Here is a 22,218-nt window from a genome sequence, read left to right on the forward strand (position 1 = left end):
CTAGTGCATTTGAAAGACCATTGATAGATATTAATCCAAAGTCTTTTGCCCTCCCAAACACAACGTCTACCCCTATGTCACGGAATAGCGAAACAGTAGTGACAACATCATCATTAACGACTGTTCGAATCATGACTCGTTTAAGTGCGTGTTTCACTGCATCAGACACATGTACCATGATTTTAGTGTCTGCCTCTAAATATGAACTTGGTGCTGAACTTGAAATACATTACGTGGTGGATAAGATAGAATATCCTGACCATTTGTTGCTATAACTACCATACGCATCCAAGACTTCATCCACTCGTATTTCAGTTTCAAGGTATTTTATTTAGGTAAGGACATAATACCCAATCAGCATACTCAGTAGGACGCAATTCACAATCGGAGAGCTGATTTCCAACATTTACAAAGACTGTGGTATTGTTTCTCACATCTTAATAAATTCTGCAAAAACACATATTTTCTTGCCTTGTTAACCTAATCTGTTTCTTTTGTTTTATCTTCCAACAAAACCACGTATCGTTTTCAATGACAGTAAACATCAAATCCATTTGGTGATGTTGGCTGGTCAATCATCATTCTAAATGCTATAGTCACATCTTCAAACTCCCTTAATGTCACCAACGCAGTTCCTTTTCCAGCGAACGTGTTATCTTTTAATGCCTAGTGCATTTGAAAGGTCATTGATTGATATATATCTTATACTTTTCCCCTTCTAAATGCAAACCAAAGTTTGTCTGCCCTATGTCACGGAATAGCGAAACAGCAATGACATCAGTATCGACTGTTTGAGTCATGACTCAGTTAAGTCTATGTTTCACTGCATCAGACACATCTATCTTGATTTTAGTGTCAGTCTCTTCGTGTAAACATGGTGCTAAACTTGAAACATCATCAAGTGTTGGATAACACTAAACATCCTGAGCATTTGTTGCTTCAACTACCTTGTACTCAAAATTGTATTGAGCAAGCTCCTGTGAATGAAAACTTAAAAGTTCTTTCTTACTGTCGTCATCTCTCAGAAAACTTTCCCATCTTTGAGGATGTTTTTAATCATGGGTTCGTCTGTGTATTCCCTTTTCCCTAAATGTTGCCCTTGCTTCTTTTAGCAGCTTTCAAACTACCAGTATTTCGCTATTCCGTGACAAAGGGGCAGACGATTTATTGATTGTATTTGGGGAGGCAAAAATCTTTGGATTGATATCTATCAATGGCCTTTCAAATGCACTAGGCAATGAGTGATCACACACTTTTATTTCTGACCAATACCTTATGACGGGTTGTGATACTGTTCTCTCTTTGCTTGAAAAGGAAACAAAAGACTGCGTGGGAGACATTAATGGTATTTGAAGATGTGACTTTAACATGAAGAATGACGATTGATCAGCCTAAATCACCGGGGTTGTACTGTACAAACTTATCAGATCTAACATGATTAACGAACCAAGAAAGTCAATTTTTGCACAAAAGGGAAATCTCATTTTAAGTGAGGCTATTCCAACGACTTGTTCTAGTCTTTTCAAGCATGTAAAACGTGTAATATACTAATGCAGGTGTTTAGTGAGACGATCTTTGGATTGACTCTTATGCTACCTAGTCTTGTCACTAATGGATTGCGAAGGGACAAAGAGGGTCCCTTTAAAAAAAACTCTTTCTGAGACCTCATAATTTTTTCAGAAGCTTGTACATTATGGATGTAAGAAAGGATGCCGCGGTTATTTTTAATGTGTAAAATCGGGTCTCCCGTGCACTGCCTTGTGTGCATGTGGTGGTGACTGTGAATAAGCATGTATTCTTGGCCAAATAGAAGTAGTATTAAATATTTTTTAGTACTATAGTGATTTTATTTTGTTTAAATCAATCTATCCAAAACTCTACATCGAAGAAATAGATTGAGGACTCATCTTTAAAATTTACGTCATATTTTTACCGGAAGTGTCAACTTTATATCTTAGCATTTACAACATGCTAAAATAAGTGGTTTTGGGGATAACTTAAAGCCAAAAGTTTAATGACCAGCACAAAATAAAATCATTTTCTTTACATTTTGAAAAAAGTTGAAAATTTGAATAAAATTGATATTTCTCTGTCCGCCATTTTGGATACTTCCGGAAGTAAGGGTTTTTAAGACATATGTCTTATACATTGTCTCCATCAGAAGCACCAAAGAAAGGTTCATACACATTGTAATTATAGTAGCAATACGTTAAAACACATTTCAATTACCCTCCCTAAAAAATAAGCTTATTTAAGTACAATGTCCGCCATATTGGATTTTAACCGGAAGTGGGGTTTCTGAAGACATCTTATCTATTTAATTTATCCAAAAGTAGTAAAAAACAAAGGTCTGTACCAAATATTATGATAGTAGCATGATAATAACACATTTTTACACGCTAGCCTTCGATATTGGGCTGATTTAAGTATGACGTCCGCCATTTTGGATTTTACCGGAAGTGAGACATTTTTTTCAAATGCCTCCCTATCTGAAATAAAAGAGTAATAGTTGAGGAAGGTCTATGCCAAATTTCATGCTTGTAACAGGATGTGCACAATTTTTTACAAAGCCGCCGGACTAAGTTGTTTAAATTTCAGCATATTCGACGTTATATCAGAAATCTGATACTCTATTCTGACAAAGTGTCCAGATCAACTTCTTCATGTTTAGCACATCCTATAGCGTTGTCCTCAATGGAATCAAGAATTATTGGTTATTGATTATTTTGAAAGACAATTTATGAGTAATACCACATCAAATAATGCTCAATTCAATGGAAATCAAATCAAAATTACTTAAAATGCATGTTTACATAGAAACAACAATTTTTACATTATAATGTAACCACAAGTATTATACTTATAATATAGCATGTATGATGTCATACAGAAACGACATGCAATGTATAGAAAAAAAACACGACTTTGTACACTTTCTCAGTTAGGTCAGTTAGTGTTTTCCGTGGTTTCAACGAACAATGCAAAAACATACCGATCATGAAGTATACATTTCATCTATTGCTGGAATAATTAATTTGTTGTAGGTGCACACCAATAAAAGAAGGTAAGTTACAGACGTTTCATATATAAATGAGGGAGATATATCTTAGCTTTAAAATGGTTTAAAAAGATTAAAAACTGCAAATTTCAATAACAGATTACTTTTTTTTGTCAAGATTGTATATATACATAGGAAATGGGTTACCCTATGGACTACTGCTGTTTAATCTCCACGTCACAGATGCCTATAATATACGTTACATCGGTTGAAGTAACTATAACTTAGGGTGATTTTTCCATGTTGATGACAGTCACTACAAAATTTAGCTGCCTTTTATGAGCAACAGGACATGTGCAACTAATAGCACAGGCACTGTGTAGCCTTTCTGAACATCTTTAACACGCTCAAAGTTTTCAAAGCAGCCTTTGTGTTGCTTTTGTTTTCTGTTATGTAGTTTTTATTTTCTGTGTTGTTTTTGGTCCTTTGCCCCGAAAAAACTTATTCATATTTTACCATTAGTATTTGAAGGCGAGAGAATCATGAGATGTTCTTTCTAATTTGACGACAAGAGGCATCAATCAATCCAGCAAGCGAAGGAGACCATGTCATGAAGCCTAATCACTGATTATCATTAGCAGATTTTAAATTGGGCACAAGAAGGGCGTAACTATTTAGGTAGAACTTCGTAGTACATATTAACTCGAATGGGAACCGACCCCCCTGGCATTTTATGTTTTCTCTAGAAGTCCCACATTCATATCTTTGTTAAATTTTCATTTTTCATTAGACAATTGGTCATAAATTTGTTTGCGCGGGTATCCCGAAAATGACTATTATAATTGTCTTGCCTTGGACTAAAGTCATGAAAGTGGCAGATTGTGTGACATGGGGATAACAATCCGGCGGCAAACACTCTCTGTGTAAAGCTTTTAATTATATTCAAGAACGAAGAAGACTTGTTTTCTTCACACCACGTAAACGAATGTCTTATTATATGAATTTCCATCTTCCATATGTCCATTGTCCTTGGCCTCATTTTCATGGTTCAAGACTGCTTGAAATGTATAGTTTAACTTTTTTTTTGTCATGTAAACTTCACTTTTCGTAGAATATAAGATATAATTATAACAGTATTTGATAAATGGATTCATAGCATTATAGTGTTTATGTTCCTCAGACAGGGTTCAACTGACCTTGACCTTATTTCACGGATCAGTGGTAAAAATTACGTGATTATGTCTGTTTCTCAGATTCTATAAACAGTATGTAAACTATATATGGTGTATTGCCGTTGTAAGGTGTACATGTTAGTCTGGCATGCATCAGCTGACCTTGCCACGTTTTCATGGTTCATTGGTCAATATCAAATTTACATAAATCGTTCATCTTCTCACATAATATAAGCAACATACATGTACAACATACATTATAAGCAATAGGTCAAATATATTTGGAACATAGAATACTTTGCAAGGTGGACATGTCTGTCTAGCATATACATGTATGACCTAACCTTGAACTTGTTTTCATGGTTCATCGGTAAATGTTAAGATTTCATGGTTTGGTCTGTTTCTTGAATACTGTACGCAATAGTTCAACTTTATTTTGGGTATGGAATGGTTGTAATGTGAAAATATTAAAATTGAGAATGGAAACGGGGATGTGTCAAAAAGATAATAATCCAATCATAGAAAATTAAAAATCATACAATACTAACAAAGGCCGGAGGTTTTTGGCTTGGGATAGGCACAAAAAAGCAGCGGTAACACATGTTTTGTGAGATCTCAAACTTCCCCCTTTACCTATAGCCAATGAAGACATATATAACTACGTCTGCAATTTTGAGTGTCACTACATGGGTTGCTAACAAATAAGCCTCTGCAGCGGCCCCAAAGAGCCTGTCTGTCTAACAGGATTTATACGACCTTAACTTTACCATCACGAATTATTGATTATTAATGTCTTGTACCTTTGTCTTTACATGGATAGGGGAAAATAAACTGTTATCACAGAGATATGTCTCGCCTTTTTGTAATTTTGGCAATGAATTGTGCCAATTAATGTTAATACAATTGCAAACCAAATATCAATGACCTACCACAAGTGGTTCCCATAAATTGACCTAATCACAAACTAATGCATGTAATGTAAGCAAACAAATCAAAGTCAATAGACCATGACTGAGGGGGTGGGGCCAAATAATCTCCATGGCAATGAGATGTGACAATGCTAATACATCTGCATACCAATTATCATTGATGTACCAAGAGTGGATCTCCATAAACTGACCTAATCACAAAGTAATAAATGTAAAGTAAGCAAACCATTCAAAGTCAATAGACCATGACTGAGGGGGCGGAGCCAAAAAATATCGATGGCAATGAGATGAGGCAATGGTAATACATCTGCATACCAATTATCATTGACGTACCACAGGTGGATCTCCATAAACTCCATAAACTTACCTAATCACAAACTAATACATGTAAAGTAAGCAAACCATTCAAAACCATTCAAAGTCAATAGAGCATGACTGAGGAGGCGGAGCCAAATAATCTCCATGGCAATGAGATGTGGCAATGGTAATACATCTGCATACCAATTATCATTGACATACCACTAGTGGTTCCCCATAAAACTGAGCTAATACATTGTTGACGCCGTTGCCGCAGCCGACGCCGGAAACAGCATACCTATGTCGTGCTTTTTGACTCCGTCAAGGCGAGACAAAAATGACCCTTTCCCTTATAAATTTTATCATCCTTCTTTCCTTGCTTTTTTACATATTAAACTTACTGGTTTTGTCATCTATATGCATATTCTTGTACCAGTATCTTCCATGCATTTAATTTTAAGTAGTTAAAATGCAGAAAACAATTTCTTTTTGGTGTATTTACATCATCAACCTGCATCTATTAACTATAAAATATTTAATAAAGGTGCATTTCCCTGTTATTCTGTGAACAGCAAAATTTCAATACCTTGTTTTTACATGCATCTATCAAATAATATGTCTTACATCTCATTTTTTAGCTCACCTGGCCCGAAGGGCCAAGTGAGCTTTTCTCATCACTTTGCGTCCGGCGTCTGTCGTCGTCCGTCGTCGTCGTCCGTCGTCGTCGTCCGTCGTCGTCCTGCGTTAACTTTTACAAAAATCTTCTCCTCTGAAACTACCAGGCCAAATTAAACCAAACTTGGCCACAATCATCATTGGGGTATCTAGTTTAAAAATTGTGTCCGGTGACCCGGTCAACCAACCAAGATGGCCGCCATGGCTAAAAATAGAACATAGGGGTAAAATGCAGTTTTTGGCTTATAACTCAAAAACCAAAGCATTTAGAGCAATTCTGACATGGGGTAAAATTGTTTATCAGGTCAAGATCTATCTGCCCTGAAAATTTCAGATGAATCGAACAACCTGTTGTTGGGTTGCTACCCCTAATTTGGTAATTTTAAGGAAATTTTGCTGTTTTTGGTTATTATCTTGAAAAATATTATAGATAGAGATAAACTGTAAACAGCAATAATGTTCAGCAAAATAAGATTTACAAATAAGTCAACATTACCGAAATGGTCAAATGACCCCTTTAGGAGTTATTGCCCTTTATAGTCAATTTTTAACCATTTTTCGTAAATCTTAGTTATCTTTTACAAAAATCTTCTCCTCTGAAACTACTGCGCCATATTAAACCAAACTTGGCCACAATCATCATTGGGGTATCTAGTTTAAAAATTGTTTCTGTTGACCTGGTCAACCTACCAAGATGGCTGCCATGGCTAAAAATAGAACATGGGATAAAATGCAGTTTTTGGCTTATAACTCAAAAACCAAAGCGTTTAGAGCAATTCTGACATGGGGTAAAATTGTTTATCAGGTCAAAATCTATCTGCCCTGAAAATTTCAGATGAATCGAACAACCTGTTGTTGGGTTGCTACCCCTAAATTGGTAATTTTAAGGAAATTTTGCTGTTTTTGGTTAGTATCTTGAAAAATATTATAGATAGAGATAAACTGTAAACAGCAATAATGTTCAGCAAAATAAGATTTACAAATAAGTCAACATTACCGAAATGGTCAAATGACCCCTTTAGGAGTTATTGCCCTTTATAGTCAATTTTTAACCATTTTTTGTAAATCTTAATTATCTTTTACAAAAATCTTCTCCTCTGAAACTACTGCGCCATATTAAACCAAACTTGGCCACAATCATCATTGGGGTATCTAGTTTAAAAATTGTGTCCGGTGACCCGGTCAACCTACCAAGATGGCCGCCATGGCTAAAAATAGAACATAGGGGTAAAATGCATTTTTTGGCTTATAACTCAAAAACCAAAGTATTTAGAGCAATTCTGACATGGGGTAAAATTGTTTATCAGGTCAAGATCTATCTGCCCTGAAAATTTCAGATGAATCGAACAACCTGTTGTTGGGTTGCTACCCCTAAATTGGTAATTTTAAGGAAATTTTGCTGTTTTTGGTTATTATCTTGAAAAATATTATAGATAGAGATAAACTGTAAACAGCAATAATGTTCAGCAAAATAAGATTTACAAATAAGTCAACATTACCGAAATGGTCAAATGACCCCTTTAGGAGTTATTGCCCTTTATAGTCAATTTTTAACCATTTTTCGTAAATCTTAGTTATCTTTTACAAAAATCTTCTCCTCTGAAACTACTGCGCCATATTAAACCAAACTTGGCCACAATCATCATTGGGGTATCTAGTTTAAAAATTGTTTCTGTTGACCTGGTCAACCTACCAAGATGGCTGCCATGGCTAAAAATAGAACATGGGATAAAATGCAGTTTTTGGCTTATAACTCAAAAACAAAAGCATTAAGAGGAAAACTGGCATGGGTTTAATTGTTTATCAGGTCAAGATCTATCTGCCCTGAAAATTTCAGACGAATCGATAGTCAATTTTTAACAATTTTCATAAAATTTGTAAATTTTTACTAACACTTTTAACTGAAACTACTGGGCCAATCATTATAGATGGGGATATATGTACGCAGCAAGAATGTTCAGTAAAGTTAGATCTACAAACATATCACCATCATCAAAACACAATTTTGTCACGAATCCATCTGTGTCCTTTGTTGAATATTCACATATACAAATGTACCAAGGTGAGCGACACAGGCTCTTTAGAGCCTCTAGTTCCTATAATTGTCTCTAAAAGTTTGAATGAATTAAAGCTTTAGTAAGCATTACTATAATTTCTGGACCTATGGGTGATCTACATATGTAGTAAGTCCACAATATACCAAGTACAATCTTGATGTTCACATATTTAACTATGAAGTCTTTACTTTTCTTCAGTTGTCCTTACATGAATTTTATTGCACAAAATTTCATATTTGAAAATTCACCACAGCCAAAATTCAAAACCACATACCTATTAACTGTGTATTGCTACTTTAAGACTTTCAACATAAAATTAATCATGGTTAGTCTAGCAGACAAGAAGTTGTACTTTTGTATCACTTGCCTGTCAACATTGAGGTTGTGAGTTTAAATCTGCATCTTGCAGGTGCGCTAGACTGCAATCTTTATGAACAGGATTATCTATTTTTCTATCAAAAGTTGGTAGTTCTCCCTTCTTTCTTACACTAGTGAAAACTGACAGACACTAATTTCACAATACTGCTGTAGTGGAGATAAACAACAATCAATCAATACAAGTACCGTAATAGATATTTTAATCACTGTATTACAATACAAGTAACAGATATTTTAATCACTGTATTACAATACAAGTAACAGATATTTTAATCACTGTATTACAATACAAGTAATAGATATTTTAATCACTGTATTACAATACAAGTAACATATATTTGAATCACTGTATTACAATACAAGTAACAGATATTTCAATCACTGTATTACAATACAAGTAACATATATTTTAATCACTGTATTACAATACAAGTAATAGATATTTTAATCACTGTATTACAATACAAGTAATAGATATTTTAATCAATGTATTACAATACAAGTTACAATACAAGTAATAGATATTTTAATCACTGTATTACAATACAAGTAACAGATATTTTAATCACTGTATTACAATGCAAGTAACAGATATTTTAATCACTGTATTACAATACAAGAAACAGATATTTTAATCACTGTATTACAATACAAGTAATATATATTTTAATCACTGTATTACAATACAAGTAATAGATATTTTAATCACTGTATTACAATACAAGTAACAGATATTTTAATCACTGAATTACAATACAAGAAACAGATATTTTAATCACTGTATTACAATACAAGTGATAGATATTTTAATCACTGTATTACAATACAAGTAATAGATATTTCCATCACTGTATTACAATACAAGTAACAGATATTTTAATCACTGTATTACAATACAAGTAATGAATATTTTAATCACTGTATTACAATACAAGTAATATATATTTTAATCACTGTATTACAATACAAGTAATGAATATTTTAATCACTGTATTACAATACAAGTAATGAATATTTTAATCACTGTATTACAATACAAGTAATAAATATTTTAATCACTGTATTACAATACAAGTAATAAATATTTTAATCACTGTATTACAATACAAGTAATAGATATTTTAATCACTGTATTACAATACAAGTAATAAATATTTTAATCACTGTATTACAATACAAGTAATAGATATTTTAATCATTGTATTACAAGACAAGTAATATATGTTTTAATCACTGTATTACAATACAAGTAATACAAGTAATAGATATTTTAATCACTGTATTACAATACAAGTAACAGATATTTTAATCACTGTATTACAATACAAGTAATAAATATTTTAATCACTGTATTACAATACAAGTAATAGATATTTTAATCACTGTATTACAATACAAGTAATAGATATTTTAATCACTGTATTACAATACAAGTAACAGATATTTTAATCACTGTATTACAATACAAGTAACAGATATTTTAATCACTGTATTACAATACAAGTAACAGATATTTTAATCACTGTATTACAATACAAGTAACAGATATTTTAATCACTGTATTACAATACAAGTAACAGATATTTTAATCACTGTATTACAATACAAGTAACAGATATTTTAATCACTGAATTACAATACAAGAAACAGATATTTTAATCACTGTATTACAATACAAGTGATAGATATTTTAATCACTGTATTACAAAACAAGTAATAGATATTTCCATCACTGTATTACAATACAAGTAACAGATATTTTAATCACTGTATTACAATACAAGTAATGAATATTTTAATCACTGTATTACAATACAAGTCATATATATTTTAATCACTGTATTACAATACAAGTAATGAATATTTTAATCACTGTATTACAATACAAGTAATGAATATTTTAATCACTGTATTACAATACAAGTAATACATATTTTAATCACTGTATTACAATACAAGTAATAAATATTTTAATCACTGTATTACAATACAAGTAATAGATATTTTAATCACTGTATTACAATACAAGTAATAAATATTTTAATCACTGTATTACAATACAAGTAATAGATATTTTAATCATTGTATTACAAGACAAGTAATATATGTTTTAATCACTGTATTACAATACAATTAATACAAGTAATAGATATTTTAATCACTGTATTACAATACAAGTAACAGATATTTTAATCACTGTATTACAATACAAGTAATAAATATTTTAATCACTGTATTACAATACAAGTAATAGATATTTTAATCACTGTATTACAATACAAGTAATAGATATTTTAATCACTGTATTACAATACAAGTAACAGATATTTTAATCACTGTATTACAATACAAGTAACAGATATTTTAATCACTGTATTACAATACAAGTAACAGATATTTTAATCACTGTATTACAATACAAGTAACAGATATTTTAATCACTGTATTACAATACAAGTAACAGATATTTTAATCACTGTATTACAATACAAGTAACAGATATTTTAATCACTGTATTACAATACAAGTAACAGATATTTTAATCACTGTATTACAATACAAGTAACAGATATTTTAATCACTGTATTACAATACAAGTAATAGATATTTTAATCACTGTATTACAATACAAGTAATAGATATTTTAATCACTGTATTACAATACAAGTAACAGATATTTGAATCACTGTATTACAATACAAGTAACAGATATTTGAATCACTGTATTACAATACAAGTAATAGATATTTTAATCACTGTATTACAATACAAGTAATAGATATTTTAATCACTGTATTACAATACAAGTAATAGATATTTTAATCAATGTATTACAATACAAGTTACAATACAAGTAATAGATATTTTAATCACTGTATTACAATACAAGTTACATATATTTTAATCACTGTATTACAAAACAAGAAACAGAAATATTAATCACTGCATAATAATACAAGAAACAGATATTTTCATCACTGTATTACAATACAAGTAATATATATTTTAATCACTGTATTACAATACAAGTAACAGATATTTTAATCACTGTATTACAATACAAGTGACAGATATTTTAATCACTGTATTACAATACAAGTGACAGATATTTTAATCACTGTATTACAATACAAGTGATAGATATTTTAATCACTGTATTACAATACAAGTAATATATATTTTAATCACTGTATTACAATACAAGTAATAGATATTTGAATCACTGTATTACAATACAAGTAACAGATATTTGAATCACTGTATTACAATACAAGTAACAGATATTTCAATCACTGTATTACAATACAAGTAACATATATTTTAATCACTGTATTACAATACAAGTAATAGATATTTTAATCACTGTATTACAATACAAGTAATAGATATTTTAATCAATGTATTACAATACAAGTTACAATACAAGTAATAGATATTTTAATCACTGTATTACAATACAAGTAACAGATATTTTAATCACTGTATTACAATGCAAGTAACAGATATTTTAATCACTGTATTACAATACAAGAAACAGATATTTTAATCACTGTATTACAATACAAGTAATATATATTTTAATCACTGTATTACAATACAAGTAATAGATATTTTAATCACTGTATTACAATACAAGTAACAGATATTTTAATCACTGTATTACAATACAAGTAACAGATATTTTAATCACTGTATTACAATACAAGTGATAGATATTTTAATCACTGTATTACAATACAAGTAATAGATATTTCCATCACTGTATTACAATACAAGTAACAGATATTTTAATCACTGTATTACAATACAAGTAATATATATTTTAATCACTGTATTACAATACAAGTAATGAATATTTTAATCACTGTATTACAATACAAGTAATAAATATTTTAATCACTGTATTACAATACAAGTAATAAATATTTTAATCACTGTATTACAATACAAGTCATAGATATTTTAATCACTGTATTACAATACAAGTAATAAATATTTTAATCACTGTATTACAATACAAGTAATAGATATTTTAATCATTGTATTACAAGACAAGTAATATATGTTTTAATCACTGTATAACAATACAAGTAATACAAGTAATAGATATTTTAATCACTGTATTACAATACAAGTAACAGATATTTTAATCACTGTATTACAATACAAGTAATGAATATTTTAATCACTGTATTACAATACAAGTAATAGATATTTTAATCACTGTATTACAATACAAGTAATAGATATTTTAATCACTGTATTACAATACAAGTAACAGATATTTTAATCACTGTATTACAATACAAGTAACAGATATTTTAATCACTGTATTACAATACAAGTAACAGATATTTTAATCACTGTATTACAATACAAGTAATAGATATTTTAATCACTGTATTACAATACAAGTAACAGATATTTTAATCACTGTATTACAATACAAGTAACAGATATTTTAATCACTGTATTACAATACAAGTAACAGATATTTTAATCACTGTATTACAATACAAGTAACAGATATTTTAATCACTGTATTACAATACAAGTAACAGATATTTTAATCACTGTATTACAATACAAGTAATAGATATTTTAATCAATGTATTACAATACAAGTTACAATACAAGTAATAGATATTTTAATCACTGTATTACAATACAAGTAACAGATATTTTAATCACTGTATTACAATACAAGAAACAGATATTTTAATCACTGTATTACAATACAAGTAATATATATTTTAATCACTGTATTACAATACAAGTAACAGATATTTTAATCACTGTATTACAATACAAGTAACAGATATTTTAATCACTGTATTACAATACAAGTGATAGATATTTTAATCACTGTATTACAATACAAGTAATAGATATTTCCATCACTGTATTACAATACAAGTAACAGATATTTTAATCACTGTATTACAATACAAGTAATATATATTTTAATCACTGTATTACAATACAAGTAATGAATATTTTAATCACTGTATTACAATACAAGTAATAAATATTTTAATCACTGTATTACAATACAAGTAATAAATATTTTAATCACTGTATTACAATACAAGTAATAGATATTTTAATCACTGTATTACAATACAAGTAATAAATATTTTAATCACTGTATTACAATACAAGTAATAGATATTTTAATCATTGTATTACAAGACAAGTAATATATGTTTTAATCACTGTATAACAATACAAGTAATACAAGTAATAGATATTTTAATCACTGTATTACAATACAAGTAACAGATATTTTAATCACTGTATTACAATACAAGTAATAAATATTTTAATCACTGTATTACAATACAAGTAATAGATATTTTAATCACTGTATTACAATACAAGTAATAGATATTTTAATCACTGTATTACAATACAAGTAACAGATATTTTAATCACTGTATTACAATACAAGTAACAGATATTTTAATCACTGTATTACAATACAAGTAACAGATATTTTAATCACTGTATTACAATACAAGTAATAGATATTTTAATCACTGTATTACAATACAAGTAACAGATATTTTAATCACTGTATTACAATACAAGTAACAGATATTTTAATCACTGTATTACAATACAAGTAACAGATATTTTAATCACTGTATTACAATACAAGTAACAGATATTTTAATCACTGTATTACAATACAAGTAACAGATATTTTAATCACTGTATTACAATACAAGTAACAGATATTTTAATCACTGTATTACAATACAAGTAACAGATATTTTAATCACTGTATTACAATACAAGTAATAGATATTTTAATCACTGTATTACAATACAAGTAATAGATATTTTAATCACTGTATTACAATACAAGTAACAGATATTTGAATCACTGTATTACAATACAAGTAATAGATATTTTAATCACTGTATTACAATACAAGTAATAGATATTTTAATCAATGTATTACAATACAAGTTATAGATATTTTAATCAATGTATTACAATACAAGTTACAATACAAGTAATAGATATTTTAATCACTGTATTACAATACAAGTAACAGATATTTTAATCACTGTATTACAATACAAGAAACAGATACTTTAATCACTGTATAATAATACAAGAAACAGATATTTTAATCACTGTATTACAATACAAGTAATAGATATTTTAATCACTGTATTACAATACAAGTAACAGATATTTTAATCACTGTATTACAATACAAGTGACAGATATTTTAATCACTGTATTACAATACAAGTGACAGATATTTTAATCACTGTATTACAATACAAGTGATAGATATTTTAATCACTGTATTACAATACAAGTAACAGATATTTTAATCACTGTATTACAATACAAGTGACAGATATTTTAATCACTGTATTACAATACAAGTGATAGATATTTTAATCACTGTATTACAATACAAGTAACAGATATTTTAATCACTGTATTACAATACAAGTAACAGATATTTTAATCACTGTATTACAATACAAGTAATATTTATTTTAATCACTGTATTACAATACAAGTAATATATATTTTAATCACTGTATTACAATACAAGTAACAGATATTTTAATCACTGTATTACAATACAAGTAACAGATATTTTAATCACTGTATTACAATACAAGTAACAGATATTTTAATCACTGTATTACAATACAAGTGACAGATATTTTAATCACTGTATTACAATACAAGTGACAGATATTTTAATCACTGTATTACAATACAAGTGACAGATATTTTAATCACTGTATTACAATACAAGTGATAGATATTTTAATCACTGTATTACAATACAAGTAATATATATTTTAATCACTGTATTACAATACAAGTGACAGATATTTTAATCACTGTATTACAATACAAGTGACAGATATTTTAATCACTGTATTACAATACAAGTGACAGATATTTTAATCACTGTATTACAATACAAGTGATAGATATTTTAATCACTGTATTACAATACAAGTAACAGATATTTTAATCACTGTATTACAATACAAGTAACAGATATTTTAATCACTGTATTACAATACAAGTAATATATATTTTAATCACTGTATTACAATACAAGTAATAGATATTTTAATCACTGTATTACAATACAAGTAACAGATATTTTAATCACTGTATTACAATACAAGTAACAGATATTTTAATCACTGTATTACAATACAAGTAACAGATATTTTAATCACTGTATTACCATACAAGTAACAGATATTTTAATCACTGTATTACAATACAAGTAACAGATATTTTAATCACTGTATTACAATACAAGTAACAGATATTTTAATCACTGTATTACAATACAAGTAACAGATATTTTAATCACTGTATTACAATACAAGTAACTAACAATACAAGTAACAGATATTTTAATCACTGTATTACAATACAAGTAACAGATATTTTAATCACTGTATTACAATACAAGTAACAGATATTTTAATCACTGTATTACAATACAAGTAACAGATATTTTAATCACTGTATTACAATACAAGTAACAGATATTTTAATCACTGTATTACAATACAAGTAATAGATATTTTAATCACTGTATTACAATACAAGTTACAATACAGGTAATAGATATTTTAATCACTGTATTACAATACAAGTAACAGATATTTTAATCACTGTGTTACAATACAAGTAACAGATATTTTAAGCACTGTATTACAATACAAGTAATAGATATTTTAATCACTGTATTACAATACAAGTAATAAATATTTTAATCACTGTATTACAATACAAGTAACAGATATTTTAATCACTGTATTACAATACAAGTAATAAATATTTTAATCACTGTATTACAATACAAGTAATAGATATTGTAATCACTGCATTACAATACAAGTAATACATATTTTAATCACTGTATTACAATACAAGTAATAGATATTTTAATCACAGTTTAACAATACAAGTAATATATATTTTAATCACTGTATTACAATACAAGTGACAGATATTTTAATCACTGTATTACAATACAAGTGACAGATATTTTAATCACTGTATTACAATACAAGTGACAGATATTTTAATCACTGTATTACAATACAAGTGATAGATATTTTAATCACTGTATTACAATACAAGTAACAGATATTTTAATCACTGTATTACAATACAAGTAACAGATATTTTAATCACTGTATTACAATACAAGTAATATATATTTTAATCACTGTATTACAATACAAGTAATAGATATTTTAATCACTGTATTACAATACAAGTAACAGATATTTTAATCACTGTATTACAATACAAGTAACAGATATTTTAATCACTGTATTACAATACAAGTAACAGATATTTTAATCACTGTATTACCATACAAGTAACAGATATTTTAATCACTGTATTACAATACAAGTAACAGATATTTTAATCACTGTATTACAATACAAGTAACAGATATTTTAATCACTGTATTACAATACAAGTAACAGATATTTTAATCACTGTATTACAATACAAGTAACTAACAATACAAGTAACAGATATTTTAATCACTGTATTACAATACAAGTAACAGATATTTTAATCACTGTATTACAATACAAGTAACAGATATTTTAATCACTGTATTACAATACAAGTAACAGATATTTTAATCACTGTATTACAATACAAGTAACAGATATTTTAATCACTGTATTACAATACAAGTAATAGATATTTTAATCACTGTATTACAATACAAGTTACAATACAGGTAATAGATATTTTAATCACTGTATTACAATACAAGTAACAGATATTTTAATCACTGTGTTACAATACAAGTAACAGATATTTTAAGCACTGTATTACAATACAAGTAATAGATATTTTAATCACTGTATTACAATACAAGTAATAAATATTTTAATCACTGTATTACAATACAAGTAACAGATATTTTAATCACTGTATTACAATACAAGTAATAAATATTTTAATCACTGTATTACAATACAAGTAATAGATATTGTAATCACTGCATTACAATACAAGTAATACATATTTTAATCACTGTATTACAATACAAGTAATAGATATTTTAATCACAGTTTAACAATACAAGTAATATATATTTTAATCACTGTATTACAATACAAGTAATACAAGTAATAGATATTTTAATCACTGCATTACAATACAAGTAATAGATATTGTAATCACTGTATTACAATACAAGTAATACATATTTTAATCACTGCATTACAATACAAGTAATAGATATTTTAATCACTGTATTACAATACAAGTAATAAATATTTTAATCACTGCATTACAGTACAAGTAATAAATATTTTAATCACTGTATTACAATACAAGTAATAGATATTTCCATCACTGTATTAGTATTTACTGGTAGATTCTGTATGAAAACGTATAAAGTTTAAAAGTTACTGGTCAATATACCAATATGTATACATATGTATATCAGGAGAGGCAGATAATGAGAGCAGACATACAGAATAACTATGTGATGACAACTCATTTGAATGCTATAAATGGGGGTTCATCTTAGTACACCCCAAAGGCTTAGTTAAGGTGATTGATGTTTTGTTTTTTAGATTAACCAGTTTTTGGTGTTTGAAGTTTGTGGCCAACTTTACTTACAACAGTTTTGTTTTTTCTTTGTGATGCATTGCAGACTTATAATATAGTTTTTTCTTTTGCCAATGGATTTTTCATACTTGTTTTTTTGAGTTAGGTAATGAGATACATGTATTACCTTTTTTTAAAATTTTTTTAAATATGCCACATCAGAAAATGTACTAAATGTCAACTTGTAATATAATAGCTTCTGCATAAGAGTCTTATGTGCTGACCTAACCAATTAGTGACAATAATGAAGATGGATAACTGTTAAGCTTCCAGTGGTCCAAGTATTTACAATATTACAACAATTTTACAATTTTATTATAAAAATATATCTGAAAGACAAACAGACTTAGGAAACAAGTGAATTCTCCTTGTTTTCACAATTATTGCACATTTTAATATGTTGTTAAAATTGATGATAAAACAGTCGGTATGCATGGAATGTTGTCAAGTAGCTTTTCTTTTGTTTTTCCTTTCACATCGTGGACACTGAGATCCCTTCTTGATAAAACAGTGCCTGAAAAAAAAATTGAAAATAATTGAACAATTAAAAAAGAAAATACAAAGATCAAACAAAGGTTTAAGTGATTCTTTTAAGTGCCAGTCTTTTTAAGAATCAGGCAATTTTGAAAAAAATCAAAACATGGCTGAAAAAAACCCACCTCCCTAGCCATCCTATTTTGAAGTAACACTCATCCTGAGTTAGAAATGGTAGGTCTTAATTGTCTTCGTGTCTGGTAACTTTAGAAATCTTTCGATAAACTTTGGTTAGATTGATAGCAAATTACAGAGTTAGCTCCCCTTAATTGTTAATTTCTAGTGCATTGTAACCAAATTTTATCTCCAATTACCAGATCAGGACAAGGAAACAAATGGTATATTTTTTCCATCATTATACATTTTGAACATAAATTAATGTCAACCTGAGTGGGTTTTTGTTTGTCATGTTTTCACCACTGCCTGATTCTTATGTAGACTAGCAATTTTAAATGTTAGAACTATTTAAGGTTGGGTTGTCTCCCTTTGACAAAAATTCTAAAACTGTAAATTAGTTGGTTATTAGTAAGTTTGTTCTTTAAACTAATATTAGGGAGACAAAAATGCTAGTACACATCCTTCTTATAATTTATCTTAACTTGAGCACTCCTGTGCAAATGTATTGAAGTGAAAAAATAATGTAAACATGGTTTAATAAATATATTCATAGGATAGTTTGTGTCATGTTATGATCAAAGTCAAAAGCAAACAATAACAAACTTATAATATTTATATGAAAGATTTTTGCAGGGCAATAGATAGGATTTTCTATACATGTCATGAACGTTTATTCATACAACTACTATGATTTTTAGTGTTCTTGAATTTACACATAATGCAAAATAATAACGGGATAATAAATTGATAATTCCACTTATAAATATTACTATCTCATATCTATTAGCACAAGAAATATTGTCTACCTAATTTTTCATCTGTGATGAGACAAAAAAACTTCAAAATAACCATCTTATTTGCAGTTTTAGATTTTTTTGCCAAGGGAGACAACCATAAAGTAGAATTCTCTGTTCTATGTAAACCTTAGGGAAACAGACGTTCTTACAGCATAATTCTATATGTGTAATCCAAAAGTGTGAGATGGTCACATGAAGTGATAAAACTTGTCAAATCTTGCACACTATACACATTGATACAAGGTCTTTTCTTTGTATTGGTTAAGTCAAGTTTGTTGTATCCTGGTCCCTGGCACTACGTTCCAGGTATTAGCTATTAGCATACTCTCTCACGATATAAAACATATACCAATATAACGTGAGACATACTTAATATTGGGATCGGGAACCAGTCTAAGTTTGTTGTATCCTATTGCCAAAATAAAAAATTTGGAACAAAGATGAATTTGGACTATAGGTGAGTTGTTTCAATGTGGCGATCTAAAAAGTTGTATCAGCTGAAATTGCTGGAAGTGAACAAACTTTTTTTCCACAAACAATTAAGCAAATGTAAAGATTTAAATAGATTTTAAATAGACTCTCACCCATATGAAAATCTATAGTAAAGCCATAACCCATGTGTGTTGATGTTAACATGCAGACAATGATGCATTGATCCTAAAACTGCATAGATTTTTGACCTAATCACATGACTTTTGTGTGTAAAATGAAAATCATAAATAGTTAAACAAACTATTGGAATTAGAGTTTTGCTTACCTATGTAAAACATATGAACACTGTGAACACACTATTGGAACTAGAGTTTTGCTTACCTATGTAAAACATATGAACACTGAGAACACACTATTGCTACACTATCAAATGGAAATAAGGTTTCTGTATGGTCATTACACAACTCACAAATAAATCCTCGAGCTCGACATAGCTGTAAAATAAGAAATGATATTTAATCGGATTCAATATTAACTAAATGTTTAGTGGCAAACATAAATCAGCCAAACAAATGAAAAGAGGCAATATCAAAATGATAAATTCAGAATAAATGCAAAATCAACTATCTTGTAACCCACAGTGCAATGAATTTAATATTTACATTCGAATTGTGTTGGTGTTTATCTATCGATCTCTCACAGTCATCCATTAGCCGCCATACGAGAGGATTAAATAATAGACCAATTTCGAGTTATGTCTTTTGCCATAAAGTTCATCAACTTTGTGCACCTTTTTGATGTCATTTACCAGATAGAGTTGATCGCCCTTATCCCTGCTGTATTAAAGTTTATCAGGCATCTTTGTAATTGTCATTATTCAGATTTCAGATTAATCTAAAAATAATATTTATTCTGTAAGTACTTAATCACAATTCCCAAAGATAGCAGTGCTGAATATCAATTACAAGAATTTAATTTGATGAATAATTCGAGCAATATAGTATTATAATTTTTTTAACAATTAGCTCTACATAGGAACAGATGATGCGGCTAAATGAACAAATGATGTTCACTAAAACCAAAATTTGTGCCTGAAATGTAATGAACTCAAAAGTTATAAAAATACATATATATGACAGTGTTCTGATAGAATCATATGCATCTGATAGAAACAGATGTAAAAACAACCAACATAGATACTATTAAAAATAGTCATAAATGCATCAGATATTTGTCATTCATCAATCTATCCATGAAATAGATGTATTTTTTTGGTTATCAAATATATATTTTTACATACCCCTACCTTGCTCAACCCTACCACAAAAAAGTAAAAGTTTTCTTGGCCAATCATACCACCTCTCCTTATTTTTAGTCTGCCAATGCAGATTAAGTTAAAACACTTAACTCAAATTAAGGATAAGAAAAAAATACACCTCTTGAGAGTATCTTAAATTTCATCATTTCTGTTTGTTAATGTCCTTTGGTTTGTCAGATTTTTCTTCTATTTTCTTGATTCAGAAAATTTGAATTCTAAATAAAATGTACATTTATTCAATGATTTTCCTTATCTGACAACTCACCTCACAGTCTGTTTTAATATGTTGAGCCCAGGCAGAGTGGATTGTAGCTAAATCTCCTAACAATTTATCCGACTGAATATCAAGGAAATCCTGCATAGAATACACATCTGAATTTTCCACAAAGTGTTGTCTACCCTTTAACATCAACAGAAATTTCTCACTCATTGCATTCTTACAAAGCAATAGATATTTTTTCATTATCAGTAGTTCTTCTCGTAATTTCTGAAAGTAAGAAAAAATCAATCAGTTATTATTATAATTGAAGTTTAACAGTATTTGTCAGAAAAAATATGAGGGCTGGAATACAACAAACTAATATTAAACAAGATTTAAAAAAAACTTTAAATGGGCCCATTCATCAGAGAAATCTTTTCGTGAGGGACTTTCTTGATCAAGGATTGTGAAAGAAAACATTTTAACACCAGAGATAGACAATATAATATTAGCATCACACTAAACAAGTGTTTTAAATATACTATGCAATCTAAATATCAGTATCATTTCTGCAAAGTACCAGGTACTACAGTAGTTTTTATCTCTGATTCCATGATTATTTTTAATTGTACAGTTTTAAAAAAATGTTGAGTTTTATTA

At 28.6% G+C, this 22,218-nt stretch overlaps 1 protein-coding gene across 6 annotated transcripts in view; it reads right to left on the reverse strand.

Moving 5' to 3' along the window:
- Positions 1-18,446: 18,446 nt before the first annotated feature.
- Positions 18,447-22,218, reverse strand: part of LOC134701566 (differentially expressed in FDCP 8 homolog) — a 29,144-nt gene continuing 25,372 nt past the window's right edge. For all 6 annotated transcript variants that reach the window (XM_063562695.1, XM_063562700.1, XM_063562698.1 and 3 more), the window contains 3 exons: positions 21,625-21,846; positions 20,423-20,535; positions 18,447-18,675 (listed from right to left, as the gene is read on the reverse strand). In XM_063562695.1, coding sequence (XP_063418765.1) covers positions 18,606-18,675; positions 20,423-20,535; positions 21,625-21,846 — 405 coding nt within the window. In that variant the 3' untranslated portion in view covers positions 18,447-18,605. The remainder of the gene's footprint in view (positions 18,676-20,422; positions 20,536-21,624; positions 21,847-22,218) is intronic.

Source organism: Mytilus trossulus, unplaced genomic scaffold (assembly GCF_036588685.1).
Source record: "Mytilus trossulus isolate FHL-02 unplaced genomic scaffold, PNRI_Mtr1.1.1.hap1 h1tg000247l__unscaffolded, whole genome shotgun sequence".
NCBI lineage: Eukaryota > Metazoa > Mollusca > Bivalvia > Mytilida > Mytilidae > Mytilus > Mytilus trossulus.